This window comes from Anopheles merus, chromosome 2R (assembly GCF_017562075.2).
Source record: "Anopheles merus strain MAF chromosome 2R, AmerM5.1, whole genome shotgun sequence".
Taxonomy (NCBI): domain Eukaryota; kingdom Metazoa; phylum Arthropoda; class Insecta; order Diptera; family Culicidae; genus Anopheles; species Anopheles merus.
In genome coordinates, this window is record NC_054082.1 from 34,740,425 (window position 1) to 34,758,773 (window position 18,349).

The window sequence follows — 18,349 nt, forward strand, 5'->3', positions numbered from 1 at the left end:
CATCTCTCCCGTCGTGCCATCTGGTGCCACTTAAAGCGCTGCGCCTCAGAGTTTCGTCTTCACTTCCTGGTGTCAATTTAATTATGGTGGGCCAATATGCTCACCCCACCGGCCCCTTCGGTCGACGGTCTAGACAGTCTTTCGTTGCTTGTTAACGCCAAAACCGGCGGGAGCAATCGAAAACATCCGGTGAGATGTTGGGCGGCCCCGTGCCGAGACAGTATGCCGTCAAAGCGTTTGATCAACTGTTTTGAACTTCAAACGGAATGTCTTGGAGCAGGAAAGATTTGTTTTTTTTTTTTATCTTGCTGTTCCCTTTCGCCCTCATGCCTCGGGGTTGAAGTCGCTGCCGTCTGTTTGTCTACCGGGAGGATTTTACTCCCGGTGACGTATGCACCCATTTGCGTACGTACAAACAGTGAAAAGTAGAAGGATTCTTATCGCATTTTTTGTTGTTGGTTATCGTAAGCAGGTAACGTTTAGCGTGAAACGCATTTTGTCCTCACACGTTGACGGGTTTCAAATCAATACACGTTTATCTGCCCAACTCTGCGCAAATCTTACTTAAAGCTTCTCACGAGCGAGCAGCACTGATTGAGTAAGTTATCGGTGACACACTCGGAATGTGCCCCTTTCCACCTGACTGCAGAATCCTAACCAAAGTTTATCACTGGCTTAGGCAATGTCCACGCTGATAAAAGGATAGCATGAGTTGATATTTCTATTAAATTAGTAAAATTAAAACAGCGTTTCGCAGCGTGCTACGTGCGCGAATTTCGCCCACAACCCGCTTCATGACGCGCCGCATTCTTGCGTGGAATTTGCTGCCCCAAAACACAAATTGGACGAACCATGCTACCACCAAATGGCGTGGCAATACTGTAACGCTTCTAGTCCTACATTGGCCCCATCGCTAACGATCGATATTTAAAATCGATGTCAAGTGTGTCTCCCGATAGTGTGTTTGAATGGCGCAAAAAACAAACAACACCAGGCGCACGCACACACTTTACGCGCAAGACTGCGTGAGTGGCACGAAAACAACAACAACCAGCACCAAAAAACCCCACCCAAACCTCCCGGGAGCCCTTTTTTGCGTGACGCGTACGCGTGCAAAAGACCCTTGCTTGCGCTTGTGTGTGCGCAAACGAAACGGGCGGCAGCATGCGGCGTGGGGCACAATGCTTTACGATGATTTATCTATCGGGCCCATTGACTTGTGCGACTTGGTGTGCGGCGGTACGCTCTTGTGGTCATTTATGCATGCTGGCGTCCATGCTTTCGCGCGAACGGGTGCGTTACACTGCACGTGGCCGGGCCGCCGTGCAGGCGAAGATCACGCAACGGCAGTAGAACAAACATGCCACCGAAAAGGGATGATGCTGGGCTAGGAAAGGGGTTCTTTTTTTGTTGTTGTTGGAGTTGGAGAACCCTAGCAGGGTTGGGGAGGGGGGGGGGGGGGTGAGGGGTCCTAATTTATTGGACCACCGAGTGGGCTAGAGTGTTGCGTGCTAACGCGAGGAAAAACCACATGCGTCCAATGTGACTACCACCATATGAAAGGCTTGGAGGAAATCTAATTAAACTAGAACCTTATTCTACCGTCCTCTCTCGTACTGGCATTTTAACGCATTCCCTTTTTTTCTCTTCCTTGGCCTTCCTCTTGGCAGAGTTTTGCGAGCCGTTCCGTTCGAGTCAACCGCCACCGCCCGGCCCCAAAAATGGATGCCCGCATCGGACTGGAGTACATCATCGAGAACAACGACTACGTGAACAAGCTGGGCCTGGCGCTGGACACCAACAATGTCACGGTTAAGAAGCAAATCTTCGAGCTGCTGTCCACGCTGTGTGCGTTCAGCGCGAACGGGTACAAGCGTGCGATCGAAACGCTGGAACACTACAAAGTAAGTTGGCTCCGTTGCAAGCTGCAAGTGTGACCATTAGTCGGTGGTACCCCATCTAAACGTGTACTATGCCTTCGTTCTCCTCTTCGTTCGCAGACCATTAAGGGTGAGCGGTATCGGCTGCATCTGGTCGTGTCCGAGCTGGACAAGGCGACGACGATCGAGTACCAGATCGCGCTGCTGGCGTTCGTCAACTGCGTGATCATTTCGGCCGGTTCGCTCAAGGATCGGATACGCATGCGCAACGAGTTTATCGGTAAGTGTGTCTTTTGTGGCAGCCGCGGCACCGAAATCCTTATGTAAAAAGCGCGTTCGATCGCGTATGGCAGGCACGTCTGGAAAGACCTGTGCAAAGCATATGACCAGCCCCCTTCCAAAAGGGCAGAGTGGGATTCTTCTTGAAGCAGTATAGTTTTTGAAAAGAGACAACTCCAATCAATCATAATCGAAGTAATACATATATGCCCCCAAGATCTGGTATGTCAAACGCGTCTCATAAATGGGTTTCAATTAGATATTCTGGAGGTTCTTTACATTCTTGCCTTTTAACACCATACAAGGAAGCTGTAGCACATGTAATACGTGTCACCTGAACTTGTTTTGCGTGCCATATCAAGGTACCATACGTTGCATGTGGGGGGCGGCTTACATGTTCTGTTAAATACATTTCACGTTTGCGTGCCTGAGACACAGCCCAGACCAAAAACTGGCAAACCAACGGCCCTCCCTCCCTGCGGTGAAGGATTGAAGATAAATTGATCGTAATCCTCTGGACACGCCGCATTGCCGCACCGGGTGAGCTATGCGATATCTAACCGTAACACTGTATCGGTGCTGGCAGGTGACCGCAACAAGTGATAGCCACCGAGAGGAAAACCGGCCCATGGGACAGCTGCAAACACTTGCGCCGTGGCGCTCGGGTGGCTAGAATGTGGTCCTCCGACGCTGCTGGGTAACAGTTCTGCTCGGGTAATTGCTGTCGGTCACCGGTGGAAACCCCAGCGAACCGAGTGGAAGCTGACGGCCATGGGGTTTGCAATTGATACATTGGTCCGCCGCGAATCAATGTCGATGTCTCTCGTGTACAAGGGGGTCCCCCCCCCCTCTGTATCTTACAGCGTTTACCCTTCCCTCCTTTTGGGGGTGCGCTGCTCGCCAAGATCAGAAAATAATGGAGTACGATAAATTTGTGCTTGTCACTTACGGATTATACTGTGCGCCGGTAAGGGGCTGACAGTGTCGGATTAACAATTCCCAATTTCAACTCAACATGGCTTGTCTTGTCGATGGTGGTGGTGCTGGTGGTTCACCTGCTTCGCACCTTCTACCGGCGCGGTAAGCTCACGACGGTAATTGATATGTGTTACACGAAACTGCAACCCAAAAACAGCTATTTAGCTTACATTCCTCACATTGGTTTCACGATGTTATGGCTGTTCGATCGGTTGAAATTGGTTTCAAATAAATAAAAAAAACAGAATAGGATTAGATAGCTTTTTCTGTGGAAAAAAAAGACTAGTCGAACGTAGTGTTTCCAGCAAACGTGCGCTTGTCTTGGCTGTCCACCGTCATACTACCTTTTAGTAAACAAAACATCGCTTATCTGACGGTGAGCAATAGGTGCCCCGAAACCTGCCTATTACTGCCTATGCGGCACTCCTCCTCTTTGGACACCTTCCACACCGCCCACTGTCACTGTCACTAGGGACGCTCTGCGCATAATTGCAGCGTACGCGACCTTGTCGAGGACGCCGCGGAACGATTGTCGCCGTCATCGCCGTTGTCGTTGTCGCTGTACGGTGTTGTGTCGGTGCGATGTGATTGTTATCGTGGTTCAATTGTGCCTGCCCTGATCAACAGACACCTAGCAGTCGCATCAGGCTTCGGCCTCTGCAGCGAGTCCAATCTCTGTATGCCATCCGCTTCCGATAAGACCCGGTATATCTTCAAAATCGACGATGAGCTCCAGTGGATAAAGCGCTATATATATACAAAAAAGAAGAAAGTCAACTTAAAGTTGAGAAATCTGGAAATAATGGGTAATCGGGCCACGGGCACGGAAGGTGTGGTGCTGACTGCTGATAAGTGTAGATTATGTAGCAGGCCGAAAGGGTAACCGGCCCCATGGATGGAAGATGAGACACGTCCATCCAAATCTCGACCTCGCCTCATGCTCCCGCCGCGCTTGATGCGAACGCGTACACCGTTATCGACCATCATCAGGATAGATAAGATTTGCAGCAGCAACATGAGTGTGTGTTTCCTCTTCTTTTTTTTGTTTTTTGGGAGGGCTACGGGTTGCAATGGTTCTGCTCCCTAAGCGTAGCCCCCTCGACAGCAGTTGGTGTGTACACTTGAGCGTGATTTGACGTGAGAGCGTTATGTTGCCCGGACCCGTACACTGAGCAATGGCCGTCATGTTGCAACCGCAGGGTTTGGGGGGGTTTAGGGCCCCGCCCGGGGACACCAGTTGCGTCAGCAGTCCCCGCATTATGGTGAACGATGTATTTTTTAACTCCGACCAGGAACTGTCGTCCTTGGAGCACGAGAAGGACACGCAAGAAACCATCGAAGACTTTGTGGAAGGTGGGTGAGAGAGTGAGAGTGGTGAAGAATAGGGGTCGTGTGTACCCTGAAGTCCCTAAGCAAAAATTGCAACCCATTCGAATCGCACTGTAGTTGTCTTAATCAATTGATTGATTGTTCCTTTCTTTTAGCGACAAATGGATTACGGTCATCTAAACCCGTTGGACTAATGCATTGTTTTCTTGTTTGTTTTTTTCTTTCGTTGTTGTTGCAGGATTAAACCTAATACCAGTATTAAATAATTTAAGGTAAGTGTAGATGTTCTTGGAGGAGCTGTTGGCTTGCAGGACACTGTTGTGGAGCGGGGTTAAGGTAGCAGACACTCATCATCAAACCACCCTGGAAGCGTTTGCTCCAAGACGCACTCCTGGCAAAGATTGCTTTATGGCCCATTTTACACAGTGTGAACGCGAATAGATAAGAAGGTGGTAAAAGACTCATCCTTATTTTTGTTTTTGGCTGCCACTCCCAACCACCCACAATAACCTCTTTTTGCGCGGCGGCTCCAAAAGAGATCGGCGTGAACACAGGTGAACGGATCCGAGTGATCGAAGATAATCGTATTTTATAGATTGGTGCTCATAAAACCACCAGGATCTGTCGAGTGTGCCCGTACCGGAAAGACTTCTCTTCATGTTGCCTTAGTGTACCGTTTTACGGTGGATCGGATCCGTGACTGTATTGCGCGGTTGGCTGATTGATCGGGAGGAAGTGTTTAAAAAGAGCGTTAATCGGTTTAAATTACTTTATCGTGCCGCTTGATAATCGTAGTGTATGTGGAGGCGTTGTAGAATCTTTACGTGATGTTATGGCGGCAGGAAATAGGGAAGTGTTGTGAACATATGTCGCACCCTAGCCCACCCGGACTAGGCACGTCCCAACGGGTTCGATTAACCGCGACCTTTCGATAAGGGAAGTGCGTGAGTGATTGATATGCGAGCAGGAAAAGGAGAGTTTGAAGTGACGACGACACACAAACCAGAAAAGGTGGCCGTGACGAGTGATGGCAAGTGAACGATGGCTGTGACTAACTCTGTAAATAGCCCTCAATATTACGCAGATTTAGCTGACTGTGTGTATCTTCTTGGAAGAGCAAAAACCCCTTCAACCAAGGAACTCCCCAGCTTGGTGCACTCAGCCATCAATCATAGCTTCAGTGTCGCGTGTGCCGCGTGTGTCTCGCTCTGAGATTGATCTTTGGAGCAAACCACCTTACCTCGGGGAGGTCCACTGCTAACTCCAGGGTATATCTTGCAGCTTGTTCGCCACAGTATGGCGCCATTCCAGACCAGAACATATCTGGGCCGTGCACAGACAACTTAACAGATACCGAGAGATGTCGTACCTTGTGTGTGTGTGTGTGTGTGTGTGTTACGATAAGAACGCAACAAAACTCAAAACATCAGCACAATGACATCCCAGTGAGAGGGGTGGGTGATTGTTCCCCGCTTTCGTCACGTCGTGTAAAACGTGTGCATCTTGTTTTTTTTTTCTTGGTTCCACCCTCCGATAACGTGCGTTGTTATTGTTTATCGTTTGTTAAAACTCTTTCCAGGGGGGAGGTGAACTATCGATGAGGGAAACTACGATCTTGACACAATATCGAGCCAGAGAGTGAGATGATTGGGTCAGGGTTGTTTGGTCGTGTGTGGACGGGTGTATAAACAAGAAAGCTAAAGATAAATTAACAATCGTTCGTGTTGGAGGAGCAACAAAAAAAAGCACTTCACCCTGTATCTTGTGTTCCTCTCTCTCTCTATCTTTTCCTCCTGTTCCTTCGGTGCATCGTCCGCGAAGAGGTTAGAAGACGCGTGGAACGCCAGCAGCAACAGCACGTGGTGCTTGTGTAAAAGATACGCGATGTCTACGGACAAGAGCACAGGTTTGGTGCTTTCCATACCGGTGGTGTGTCCGTCCGAATCACCTGTTCGGTGAGATACGCCGGTGATGGGAAGTAGTCAAAGCTCATCGTTCGTTCGGTACCGGTGCAAGCGGTATGCCGCACTCGTGCGACACAGATTAGATGTCCGTTCAGTGAGTGAGCGAGAGAGTGGGTGAGAGTATCACTAAAAAACAGCGCCAGTAGCGTGTCAGCTCTCGGTGAACTCGGGCAGCGCGAAAAGCACGCGAGAGAGAAATGGCACGCGAGACTCGTGGTGCGCATGTGTCAGCAACACGTGCTCGAGCGAATGTTCGCGAGACACGCGGTGACGGTAGAGCCCGCAGCCGCCACCATTGCCACCGGCCACCGGTCGATGCGGACGTTTCGCCCCCCCCTTGTGAGCTTTTATTACACACGAAGATTGGCTTTCCGTGCTGCCGACGAGCGGCCGAAACGCATCCGATCGCTCACACACACACACACACACACACACAGTCAGGACACAATCAGATGTTTTTCGCTTGTAACCGGAACTACCGATTGAAGTTAGAAAGGATGTGCCTACCGTCCTTTGCTCTTTTAGTCGGCCTCAATGTTTGATACATTTCAGTAGAGAAAAGTAGATATCCATTTCAAAGCGCTGTAAGGACGATTGACTGTGGAGCACAATCATTTAAAACGTGCTCCGAACATCCTTTAATTACGCTACTCCAGCGCGCTCGGCCAAAATACGGCCAGCAAAAGAAAGAGACCACACCGGGTGCTTCGGGTGTTTCGCCGCTGCGGCTTTTCCGATCTCGCACACACCACACGGTCGGGCGGAGGGCTCAGTCGCGTGCCAGTAGTGAGTGCAGCAGCCCGGAGTAGTGCAACCCCGCTAATATTAAAAAAAAACCCTCCTCGGACTGCGGCACCGGGCTTAGTTTGCTTCCTCCCAAAACTCCACTCGCTGCTCCTTCATCCTCTCTCTCTCTCTCTCTCTGCCTGCCTGACCAACCATCCCCAGCAAGCAGAATACGGAACAGATCCTTTTCCTCGCTCACTGCCTCAACGCACGCGTCTCACCGTTTCCTTCGTGTTGTGTTGCGTGTTTGTGTGTGCTATTTTGGTCCTATTCGGTCTAACAATAAAATTAAAAAAAGAAACAGTTCGCCCATCGCGCGGAAAGGAAAGGCTTTAAGCTAAAGCAACACAGCGCACACCAGCAAAAACGCCAACGAATTATGACAGTTCGGTAGCACCTCGAAATAGAGAGAGAGCGAGCGTGTGTAGTAGTTTGTGGCGAATTGATTGTGCTTCAACCCATCCGGTGATAGCGTTTTTGCCTCTCTGTGTGTGTGGGGTTTTTTTTTGTTGTTGGTTCTGGCTGAACTGCCACTGAACTTGCTGTACACACAGCTTTCGTTGCTGCTGCTGCTACTGTGTGCCGTGTTACACACAGTCAGCAATTCGCACACACGCACTCACCCTCTATCGCTTAGCGTCGTTCTGCCCTACACTCCGCGTCTCGACCCGAGTAGAAGGGGGCCCGATTGTGCTGTGCTGTGAGGCAGGATCGTTCTGGCTCAACTCCTCAACACTAGAACCCCCGGTCTGCCGTGATCCGAATGAATATCGTCCAGGAGCTGAGCGAACTGTGCCGTCGGAAGCTGTCCAGCCTCGGCGTGCGGCTCGCCAACAGTTGAGAACTAAAATTGCGTGATTTGTGGTAAATTGGAGTGTGTTGCTGTGACTGCCCTTTGACCTTTCGGCTCCCATCGTCCTGCTTTCTTCTCACCCGGTGTGCTTTAGTGCTTAATCTGCGGTGTACCCTTCTTCCGTTTTCACGCGTGTTTACAGGCGCACGGCCAGCAGCGTTCCCGACATTGCCTCCCAGCTAGAGGTGTTCGACGAGCAGCAGGAATGCGACGTATCCCAGAGCCTCCAGGTGCCGGACGGGATCGATCTGAACTCGCATCTTGATGTCTTCAATGCAATCCTAGCACAGGTAAGTGGAGCTTATCCTTTGGGCTGCGTTTCCGCAACAGTACAACACTACCATCATACGGGCAAGGGGGATGGATTTGCATAGCTCGGCCCAATTTGGGATGAATTTTACATTAGTTCTGCTCTCGGCCCCCGCTGCGCTTGACTGCAGGAGGAAGGTTCACACTGTGCAGCAGTGCCACAGTGCTCTATGGATAGAGAAGGGATTCACTTTCATTAGTGCTGCTGCTGCGGATGGAATATTAAAGTGTCATTAGTGCTGTGGCACTGCTCTTCGTAGTGTCGCTTTTGTGTTTCCCTCGTTCGAGCGGACAAGGTCAACCCATGCTGAATGTCACTGTTTGCTTCGTTTAGAATGCATGGGAAGGGTTCGTTCTTTGTGTGAAGAAGATTGTGGCACTTTTTTTTCATCACTTCACCTTCACCTTCTGCCTCTTCTGCCACAGGTCGCCGGCACACCGCAAGCAACGCCATTTCTAAGCATACTTCAGCACCTGCTGCAGATTGACCCGAAGGAGCAGATCAGCGACATCGTCTGGGACACGGCGGAGACGCTCGTGCACCGGGCGACCCTGCTCGAGGACAAGGAAGCGTCCGCCCGCCTGCTCCGTGCGCCGAGCGTTCAGAAGTTCTTCACCTGCCCGCACTGCCGGGGCGACCTGAGCGGTGGTCCCGCTCGCCGCCCCTCGATCGGCAGCTCGCTGCAGCCCTCGCCCAGCGCCACCTCCTTCAATCCGGTGCCGGCGCCGGCGCCGCCACCACCACCCCAGTGCGCTGCGGTCCCGCCCCCTCCACCACCGCCCGGTGGTGGTGGCGGTCCGGCTCCACCGCCTCCACCTCCGCCACCGCTTGGTCGTGCCCCGCCACCACCCCCGCCACCGATGGCCGGGGGGCCACCGGCACCACCGGCACCGCCGGCCCCGCCCGCCCCGCACCTGCTCTCTGCGCAGCCGAATGCGAACGGGTCGCTCGCCCGCTCGAAAACACCGGACGAGCAGATCGTGATCGTGAAGCCGCTGCCGCAGCAGGAAACGCCCGTGCCGCGCGCCAAGATGAAGACGATCAACTGGAACAAGATACCGCCCCAGCGGGTGCTGGGCAAGCAGAACATCTGGTCGATCGTGGCCGACTCGCACCAGGACAGCCCGATGGCCGACCTGAACTGGGACGAAATGGAGGGACTGTTCTGTCTGCAGACGCAGATGCACGGTTCGCCCAAGCTCGGCCACCGAGGGGCGGCGAACGGAGGTGATGGTGGTGGTGGTGCGAGCAACGGTACCGATATGCCCGATGCGCGCAAATCGAGAAAGGAAAACGAAATCACGCTGCTCGATGGGAAGCGCAGCCTGAACGTGAACATCTTCCTGAAGCAGTTCCGCACGACGAACGAGGACATCATACAGCTGATACGGAATGGCGAGCACGAGGACATCGGGGCGGAGAAGCTGCGCGGCCTGCTGAAGCTGCTGCCCGAGGTGGACGAGCTGGAGATGCTGCGCGCGTTCGACGGCGACAACAACAGGCTGGGCAATGCGGAGAAGTTTCTGCTGCAGCTGGTACAAGTGCCTAAGTGAGTATTGCGGGGGGTATGTTGTAGTTGGAGTCGGTGCATAGTAGCTGACGGCTTTGCCCTCTCGTTTGTTTGCAGTTACAAGTTAAGAATCGAAAGCATGCTGCTGAAGGAAGAGTTCAAGGCGAATCTGATGTATCTGGAGCCCAACATACACGCCATGCTTTATGCTGGTGAAGGTAGGCGATCTGCTGATTGGATCTGCTACTCCAGGTGGACAAGAACCCTCTTTACCATTCTGCTCCTTCACAATACAGATCTGATGAACAACAAGGCGCTCCAGGAGGTGCTGTACATGGTCGTGGTTGCCGGGAACTTCCTCAACTCGGGCGGTTACGCGGGCAATGCGGCTGGCGTGAAGCTGTCCTCGTTGCAGAAGCTGACCGACATCCGCGCGAACAAGCCGGGCATGAACCTGATCCACTTCGTCGCACTGCAGGCGGAGAAGAAGAATTCCGCCCTGCTGGAGTTCCCCGGCCAGCTTACGATGCTGGAAAATGCGACCAAGTAGGGGGAAACGAATCCCAAATGCTTCCAAAAAGGACACTACTCACTGTGTTGTATACTCACTTCCCACTTCCAGAACCACTGTCGAGCAGATCAGCAACGAGGTGAACGCGATCGACAATCGCATCAAAAAGATCAAGAAACAGATCGAGCTGCCGAAGACGGAGGAAGACATCAAGTTCCAGATGGAGGAGTTCCTGAGCGTAAGAGCACGCGTGCAGGCCTCTGTTCGAGTCGCTCTCGGACGCACTAATGAGTCGCATTTCGTTTTGGCTTTGGTTTGCAGGCAGCGGAGCAGGACGTAATAATGCTGCAGCGAGCGCTGAAGCAGCTGGAAGCGATGCGCCTCCAGCTGGCCGAGTTCTTCTGCGAGGATATGGGCACGTTCAAGATGGAGGAATGTTTCAAGATTTTCCACAACTTTAGCGAAAAGTTCCAGCACGCGGTGAAGGACAACGAGAAGCGCCGGGTGCAGGAAGAGCAAGCGCTAATACGCAGGAAGCAGCGGGAGGAAACGCTTCGAAGAAGGCAATGTAAGGCATCTGAAGCAGGGTGGGAAAACGTGTTGTTGCGTCCTACTAAAACATTATCATTTCTCTTGCTCCAGCGAATCAACCCGGAACGCCCGTGTCCGATTCGGAGGGTAGCTTGCTGCTGGATGCCTCGCAGTACGATCTGCGCTACAGTCCAGCAATGTCCCGGCGGCGTCTCGGGTCGTTCAACAGTAACGGCGACGCACTGCTGCTGCGGGATGAGTGTGCCTCGCCGGACATCACGCCGAACGGCAGCCTGCGAAGACGCCGCAGCCGCGTACTGTCGGAGGAGGACGAAGGCAATCTCATGGACTTTCTGCGCTCGTCCGGGCACGAGAGCAGCAACCGGGAGCGCAAGTCGGCCGCGTACGGCAGCCTAGACCGGTCGTGGGCGCGTCGGGCCCGCTCGGGCAGCGGAAGCAAGAAGCGGCCGGACCTGCTGAACGTCCAGTTCGGTGCGGACCGGGAACGACCCAGCTCGCCTTCGCCGCTGGCCGAATCGAAGCCGCTCGCGGTGGAAGAACACAAACCAAGGTATGCACACCATCAATCCCTGTATGTCCCTGTATGTGTCCTGTGGTGCTCTGCTTTTGTGTGTTTGGCTATCCTCCCTTCCCTCCCGCGCTAACTCTTTCATCCACCTTGTGCTAACTCACGAACTCAGCGAGAGGACGCGGATGTTCCTCTCGCGTGCCATACTGTCTTATGCGCATCCACATTACGCTTTTACACGTACCCGCTGATTGACACCGCTTTGCAACCCGGGACCCCGGGGATCGGTCTCTCGTCTCTCGGTCGCCGTACGGTCGCGGTTTTTCTTACACTGTTCAGAATTTCCAGAGAATGGCGGCAAAAGATCGAATCCTGGCTGCAGGCGAACGAGCAGGACGAGCGGCAGAACGACGACTACAAGAAGAAGCTGAAGCGGGTCGCCGCCAACCGGCGCTCCTACGAAACGGACAACGAGAGCGACCGGGGCAGCAAGCTGGACCCGCTGCCAGAGGAGAAACCGCCGACGGTAATGTCGCCCGAACCGTCGCCCGGTCCGAGAATGGGGGCGGCGGCGGCGTCGGCGGTCGGACAGGACCGACCGGCAGCTGCCGCCACCGCCGGTTCACCCACAGCACCCACCGGCTCCGCCGACCAGCAGCAGCAGCAGCAGCTGTTCGGTGGGCCGATGACGTACAAGCGGGTCTATCCGAACTGGCGCCCGGGGACGTCCCTCGAGCAGACGGATGTCGTCGGTACGATAGAGGCCTTGACAGGTAGGTGGTGTTGGCGATGAATCCTTACGCAGGACGACACAGTTTTGAAAACTCGTTTCCTTTTCTCGCTTTAGGTGCGGCCTCACCGGATGCGGACAAGTCGACGTGGCGCAAATCCGTCCTAAACACCGCCAGCAGCGTGGACAATGCGGACGACCTGGCGAACCAGCGCTACCGCCGGCAGCGTTCCCGCGAAGGCCCCAACCCGAGCTCCAACCTGCAGTCCATCCTCGAGGAGGACAAGCGCAAAAACATCATCCAATCGTTGGGCGAGCGGCCACCGTCCGATCGGTTGCAGATCTACATCCGGCGCGGTTCGGACAATCCGCAGGCGACCACACCGTCGGACAGTTCGCCCCCTTCCGCGGTCGGTGGCAAACGAGAGACGGGTGGGGAGGAGCACAAGCAGTCGATCTACATTCGACAGCCGGCAGCAGACAAGCAGCAGCATGGACAAGCTTCTGCCGGCACGCCCTCCACCATATCGTCCAGCACGGCCAGCACCATCTCCGGCTCGGAGCTGGCGGTCGCTGGGGGTGGCGATACCAGCACATCGCCCTCCTCGACTGCGGCAGTGGCACCACCGCCCCGACGCACTCGCCGAGCGCACCACGTGTACGACGAGTCCACCAACAACAAGATCGAGATTGATTCGGACAACATCGAGACACCGCCATCGATCCGGCGCAACGTGGGAGGCATGGGCACGACGACGGGCGGGTCGAGCACTGCCGCCACGGGTGGTGGTTCCTGCCGCCGGTTGCACCATCCGAACGACGCGAAGGATCCGCTGACGGCGACGGATTCGGGCAAGGGTTCGTCGCTGGCCGGCGACGGTACCGGCGCGGAAGTGCTCGGCGACGGTCAGTTCGATCGGTTCTCCTCGGCCCGCCGTACGCGCCGCTTCAAGCGCCCGATCGATCTGGGCGCGTCCGGGGCGGGCAGCGGCAACGAAACTACCACTACCACGGCAACTACCGCGTCGCCCTCGCCGGACTCCCTGCCCGACAGTGCGGCACAGAGTCCACTGCTGTCGGCCAGCAACGGCCCGCCCCTGCCCGCCAGCAAAGACACCACGAAGCACGAGCAGGAGCAGCGCCTGAAGCGTTGGCAGGACAAGCTGAAATCCTCGACCGACGCCGGCAAAACGATCGGGTCCGGGTCGCTGACGGGGCGGGAATCGCCCCGCTCGCACGCCGAAACCGTCCTCAATCGGGCCAGCAAGGTCGGGCGCACGATCAGCCGCATCAGCCAGGAGGATGTGCGGGAAGCGATCCGCAGCCTGAAGTCCCCAACGCCCGAACGCACCTGGAGCCCCACGAAGGACATTCACCAGCAGCAGCACCACGTGAAGGGTGCGCCCGTAACGCACGAACTCAACGACGAGGGTTTCGAGGAAACGCAAAGCCTCGTCTCGGACACACCCTCCCAGGGCAAGGACAGCGTGTCGTCCTGCAACGACTACGGGTCCGACACGAAGAGCAAACGGGTCGTGGCCGTGACCGGCTCGCCGGCCAAACCACCCGCCACCAACCTGAAGACGAGCCGCACCGGCAGCCCGAGCATGGCCAGCCTGCTGATGGTGAAGAACGGCAGCACGGGGCTGGAGCGCAGCCGCTCGCTGCGTGCACCGCCCAGCGCTGGCAGTACGTCGCCCGCGTCCAAGAATCTCTTGCCCCGCCGCACGGCCTCGATGCGAAGAAGCGCCACCGGGTCGACTACCAGCGTGGACGGGTCGGCGCCGAGCCTGCTGCGACCGATCGCCCGCCAGGCGCAGGACGTCGAGCGCAGCAACTCGCGCACCAGCCTGCGCTCGTCCCGCTCGTCCCTGAGCAGTGCCGTGTCGACCAATACCGTCCGCAAAGTGCCGCCACCGGTGCGCACCGGTCCTGCCGGCAACAGCACCATCTACACCAAGACATTCACTCCGCTCTCTACGACGGCCACGTCCACGCTTTCGGCCAACAGTTCGCCCTCGAAACGACCGCTCGGCACCGCTACCTCGGGCAACATCGCGCACCGAGGGGCACCGGCCAGTCGCAGCAGCTCCAGCGGCTCGAGCATCGGTCCGAGCGCGACCGTTGTGCGCAAACCGCCGGCCAAGTCGGCGATGGCGGCCAAGGAAAACCAGCTGCACTCGACGTCGACCGGCCGGTTACCCCCGGGCAGCGGGAAGTCGACCAGCAGCGGCAGCCTGGCCGGTTCGGGCACTGGTGGTGGTGGTGTAAGTCCCACGCCAGCCTCCGGGCGTCAGTCGGTCACCGGACAGCATCAGGCGGCGGTGACCGGCCGACGTACCAGCGGCTTCATGCGCCCAACTACCTCCAGTGCCACCAAAGTGAAGGCGGCCAAGTAAGAGCGTGCCGCACGCGTTGTGGTGCGGGCCAGTGTGGTCACACCCCACCCCCCATCATCCCCGTTAGTCAATCGTTTGTTTTTTTTTTTTGCTAACCACGTACCAGGTGCTCCCCTCAAAACTGCTTTCCCTTTGGCAGCAATACTCCACACATCCGGCCGTATATCTTACCATATGCCGTCCACTCTTTACTATTTGCAATTTGCATCTTGCAGTTCCGGTTTTGCGCAAGCCCACGTAGCGTTTTGCTGACTAGCTTTTTTTTTTTGGACACACTTTGGAACACAACGCCACTATGTCCGCCAGGGACGAGCGATTTTGTTCGAGCGATGCGATGCGCTTACTGAAGGATTTCAAGTGAAAGGGAAGGCGGTAAAGGAGGTTTGTTCCTCGTGCGGTTTTCCCTTATTTTCCGACCAATGCCAGTTTTATGCTGTCCATCCCGGAAGTTGAGGCGTCCTCCCGGCCGTTAGTTAGTGTGCTGAAGGCAATAATGATAATGATGATAATAATGTTAGTGAAATTGGCGTGCGACGCTACTATGGCAATTGTAGTAGTAGTAGACACGTGGTGGTATGGTGACGCGTGTTACCGGTTTTGTTTCGCGCCATTAGCTACTTTAGATAGAGACGTGTATGTATGTTTGTGTGTGTTGGCGCGCATGTGAGTGTGTGTTGATCTGTTCGAGAAGATGCGTTATTTATTTACATATATAAAAAAACATATATACATATATATACACGCATACACACGCATACACGGATATATGATGCATGTTACGAACGATCGCTTAGCAAAAAGCGCAATCATACTAATTCCTACCCCCTCCTCCCCTCCCTGCAAACGTGTTTTTGCTGTTACGAACGAGCGTTAGCAGAAATCGTGAAACTGATAAACTGATAGATTCGTGTTAGGATACAAACAAACAATCTAGTATAGGTAGTAGATTAGATTACTAGTATAGCTAGTTGCGACGTGGTAACACGAACTCAAAAACGAAAACTCAACCCCGGTTTACTTATCCAGCGCGATGCTGCAGTTGGTCGTGGATAATTAACGCCATTTAGTTGTGTAGATGCAATCGATTTTTTGTGTAAACTTAAGAGACAAAGAAACACGGAATAGAACGCATAGCGCCATAATCCCAAACGCAAACAACATGACGATATATAACTGTATAGAGAGCAAGCGACGAACGTATAAAAACATACACACACAATACACATTAAGCATGATGAGCATGATAATGTTTTTCCTTCCCCCAGTGTTACCGGCGGTACGTTTCATCCTTTTTGGCTATTGTTCTTTCGAAAAACGCCTTTGGCCCTGACGATATGCTTGATGTTATATTTATAAAGTTATTTTTTTAATTACATTTTTGGGACAGGAATTCAAAATTTATAATCAAAATTATCAAAACTATATTATGTAGGCTTAAACTATGGGTGCGTGAGTTATGAAAATTATAGAAACACGAAGATGAAACAGGTACGCGCTTTTCTCTACGACTTTCGTCCTTCCCGTTCGCATAATATTTGCCATAAATGGAGTAATGTTACGTTTAAGATTGAACCATATTTATAGTACCAGTGAGCAAACGATGTAACCGATTGCGCATGAATCGTTCTGCGCTTGCAAAAAAAAAACACACACACACATTACTAATCCATTTACTAATTCAATTCTACTCTTCAAATGCTAGCATTGCATCGAACGCATAAGGAGGTGTGTTAGAATGGACTGTGCGGAAGGAACGGCCTATGTCCTATTCAATAGCTCCTCAAAGCGCTGAGCATGTTTTGTATGCGTTCGTTACATTTTCCATTTTGTACTTGAGTCCCCCCCAGAAGCCCGATGTTATTGCTCGAATAGTTGACGAACGAAAGAAATGAGAAGCGTTGTTGAAGGAAATAAAGGCAAGATTGAACCATTCATTTTGTACAATATCCACTTTCTCCTCGTTTTTTTAAGTCGTTGCTTCCGAAACATTTGAACTATCGGTATCGCAACTGCTGGAAGACACATCGCCATAACGGTCACTTTGAACTGTTGTACATCGTCTAGCAAACGTCAAAACGATTGCGCGATGTTTTGATACGTACACACACACACACACGCACGCAACAGCAGTGTGGCCAGATTATTATGGCAGTTTTCGGTAGGCGCATCAAAATTTTATCGGTAGTTTTCGGTAGGTTAAAACTCGAAACTTAACTGAGTTAAAAAAAGTAAAAGCGAAAGAAGTGTTAAGCGGGAGGGGGGGGGGGGGTTGAGTACTAATGCGCAAAATCAAAGTTCCATCTCACGAGAATATGCATCCTTTATCTGGGATATGGATTAGATTTGGTTCAGCGGTTACACAAATGAAGGTCTTTCTGAAGTGTCGATGTGAACATTGTACTGGGAATTCTAAGCCAAAGAAGGACTAAGATGCACATTTTTTTCTCAGTGGTGACAAGTTCTTTTTCTTGGGGCTCCACGTGACCGCTTAGGGCCGCAGCAGTGCTCCATTGGATACGATTTAATCGTACGTGCTGTGATTAGATTTTCGCTGGATTATTTACATTGATTTGATTGTTTTGCTGAGTTTTATAGTTCAATGATTAAAAAATTGAGATTTTTTCCTTCAAACCCTAAATATATACAGTGAACCCTCTCTAATTTGAGAGGCGATGGGACTGTCGAATAAGAGGGGTTTTCAAATTACAGAGGTTGAAAGTGACTGAAAGGTCCATACAAACAAGAAAGAGACAGAACATTTAGTATGCAGCCTTAACTGTTGCTATAGGAAACTGCGAACAGAATCGCTAATTTGAGCATACATCTTTCAATAACCATGGCAACACCTTAGTCAAATAAGAGGGACACAGATTTCTGAGGTTTTCCAAATTAGAGAAACAAAGATGTACTGGAAATCAAGGGACTGTGCAAAATGTTCAAATAAGAGAGGTTTCTCAAATTGGAGAGGTGTCAAATAAGAGAGGGTTCACTGTATATACATCGATATTTCTGGTCACTTTTCCCACAGGGCAAGGCGAGCTTTTTGACGGCCACCGTCGCAAAACCGTCGCAAAACGTCAAAACCGACGTCGCATGTACTGCAAAGCGACGTCGCCAGCGAGCGAAACTCGCAACGATTTCGAGGCGCTGGCGACGGTCGTTTTTGACGTTTTGCGACGGTTATTGACGGTGATAAAATATTTATAAACCAAGTTTGATGTGTTAAAGTTTTTCTTTTGATTCGGGTGCATCAGGTCCGTGTAAAGGGAAGCGCACAGCGCGCTAAGAAAGAAACAAGCGGGAAGGGGTTTCAGTCCAGCGCAGCGCAACTCGCTGGAATCAAGTGGGGTACCAATTCAGCGCAGCGCATGCCGAAAGAAACGGAAAGGAAGGGGTATAAGGAAAATACAATGAAACAGCGCGAGCGAGCGTTCTTTTCAGTGAGAGCGTCTCGTGTGTTTTGAAGGCATGCAAGAGAGCGCCGGTCTGGTGGTACAGTGGCAACTCGAACGACTTAATAACATGCCCATCATGGGCTCAAGCCCCGAATAGACCGACCGAGGTAGGACTGACTATCCTGCTATGGTAGCAATAAGTCACTGAAAGCCAAGCCCACTTCACTAGTGGGTACAGGCAGGCCTTGACCGGCAGCGGCTGTTGTGCCAAAAAGAAGAAGAAGGAACAAGAGAGCGCATTCTCTCTGTTGTAGCGCTCCATCCGCCATTTTTAATTTTCAGCCCAAAACAACGGACTTCGGATC

The 18,349-nt window shown here is 52.8% G+C and overlaps 1 protein-coding gene across 5 annotated transcripts in view; it reads left to right on the forward strand.

Annotated features, from left to right (window-relative positions):
- Positions 1–16,523, forward strand: part of LOC121587980 — a 57,724-nt gene extending 41,201 nt beyond the window's left edge. For 3 of the 5 annotated variants that reach the window (XM_041905403.1, XM_041905401.1, XM_041905404.1), the window contains 12 exons: positions 1,671–1,904; positions 2,001–2,160; positions 4,705–4,738; positions 8,212–8,359; positions 8,805–9,928; positions 10,007–10,107; positions 10,186–10,435; positions 10,512–10,638; positions 10,722–10,968; positions 11,043–11,502; positions 11,800–12,233; positions 12,308–16,523. In XM_041905403.1, coding sequence (XP_041761337.1) covers positions 1,722–1,904; positions 2,001–2,160; positions 4,705–4,738; positions 8,212–8,359; positions 8,805–9,928; positions 10,007–10,107; positions 10,186–10,435; positions 10,512–10,638; positions 10,722–10,968; positions 11,043–11,502; positions 11,800–12,233; positions 12,308–14,589 — 5,550 coding nt within the window. In that variant the 5' untranslated portion in view covers positions 1,671–1,721 and the 3' untranslated portion in view covers positions 14,590–16,523. Of the gene's footprint in view, positions 1–1,670; positions 1,905–2,000; positions 2,161–4,258; positions 4,491–4,704; positions 4,739–8,211; positions 8,360–8,804; positions 9,929–10,006; positions 10,108–10,185; positions 10,436–10,511; positions 10,639–10,721; positions 10,969–11,042; positions 11,503–11,799; positions 12,234–12,307 lie in introns of those variants that run through there. The other 2 variants (XM_041905405.1, XM_041905406.1) reach the window with 2 other exon arrangements.
- Positions 16,524–18,349: the final 1,826 nt, after the last annotated feature.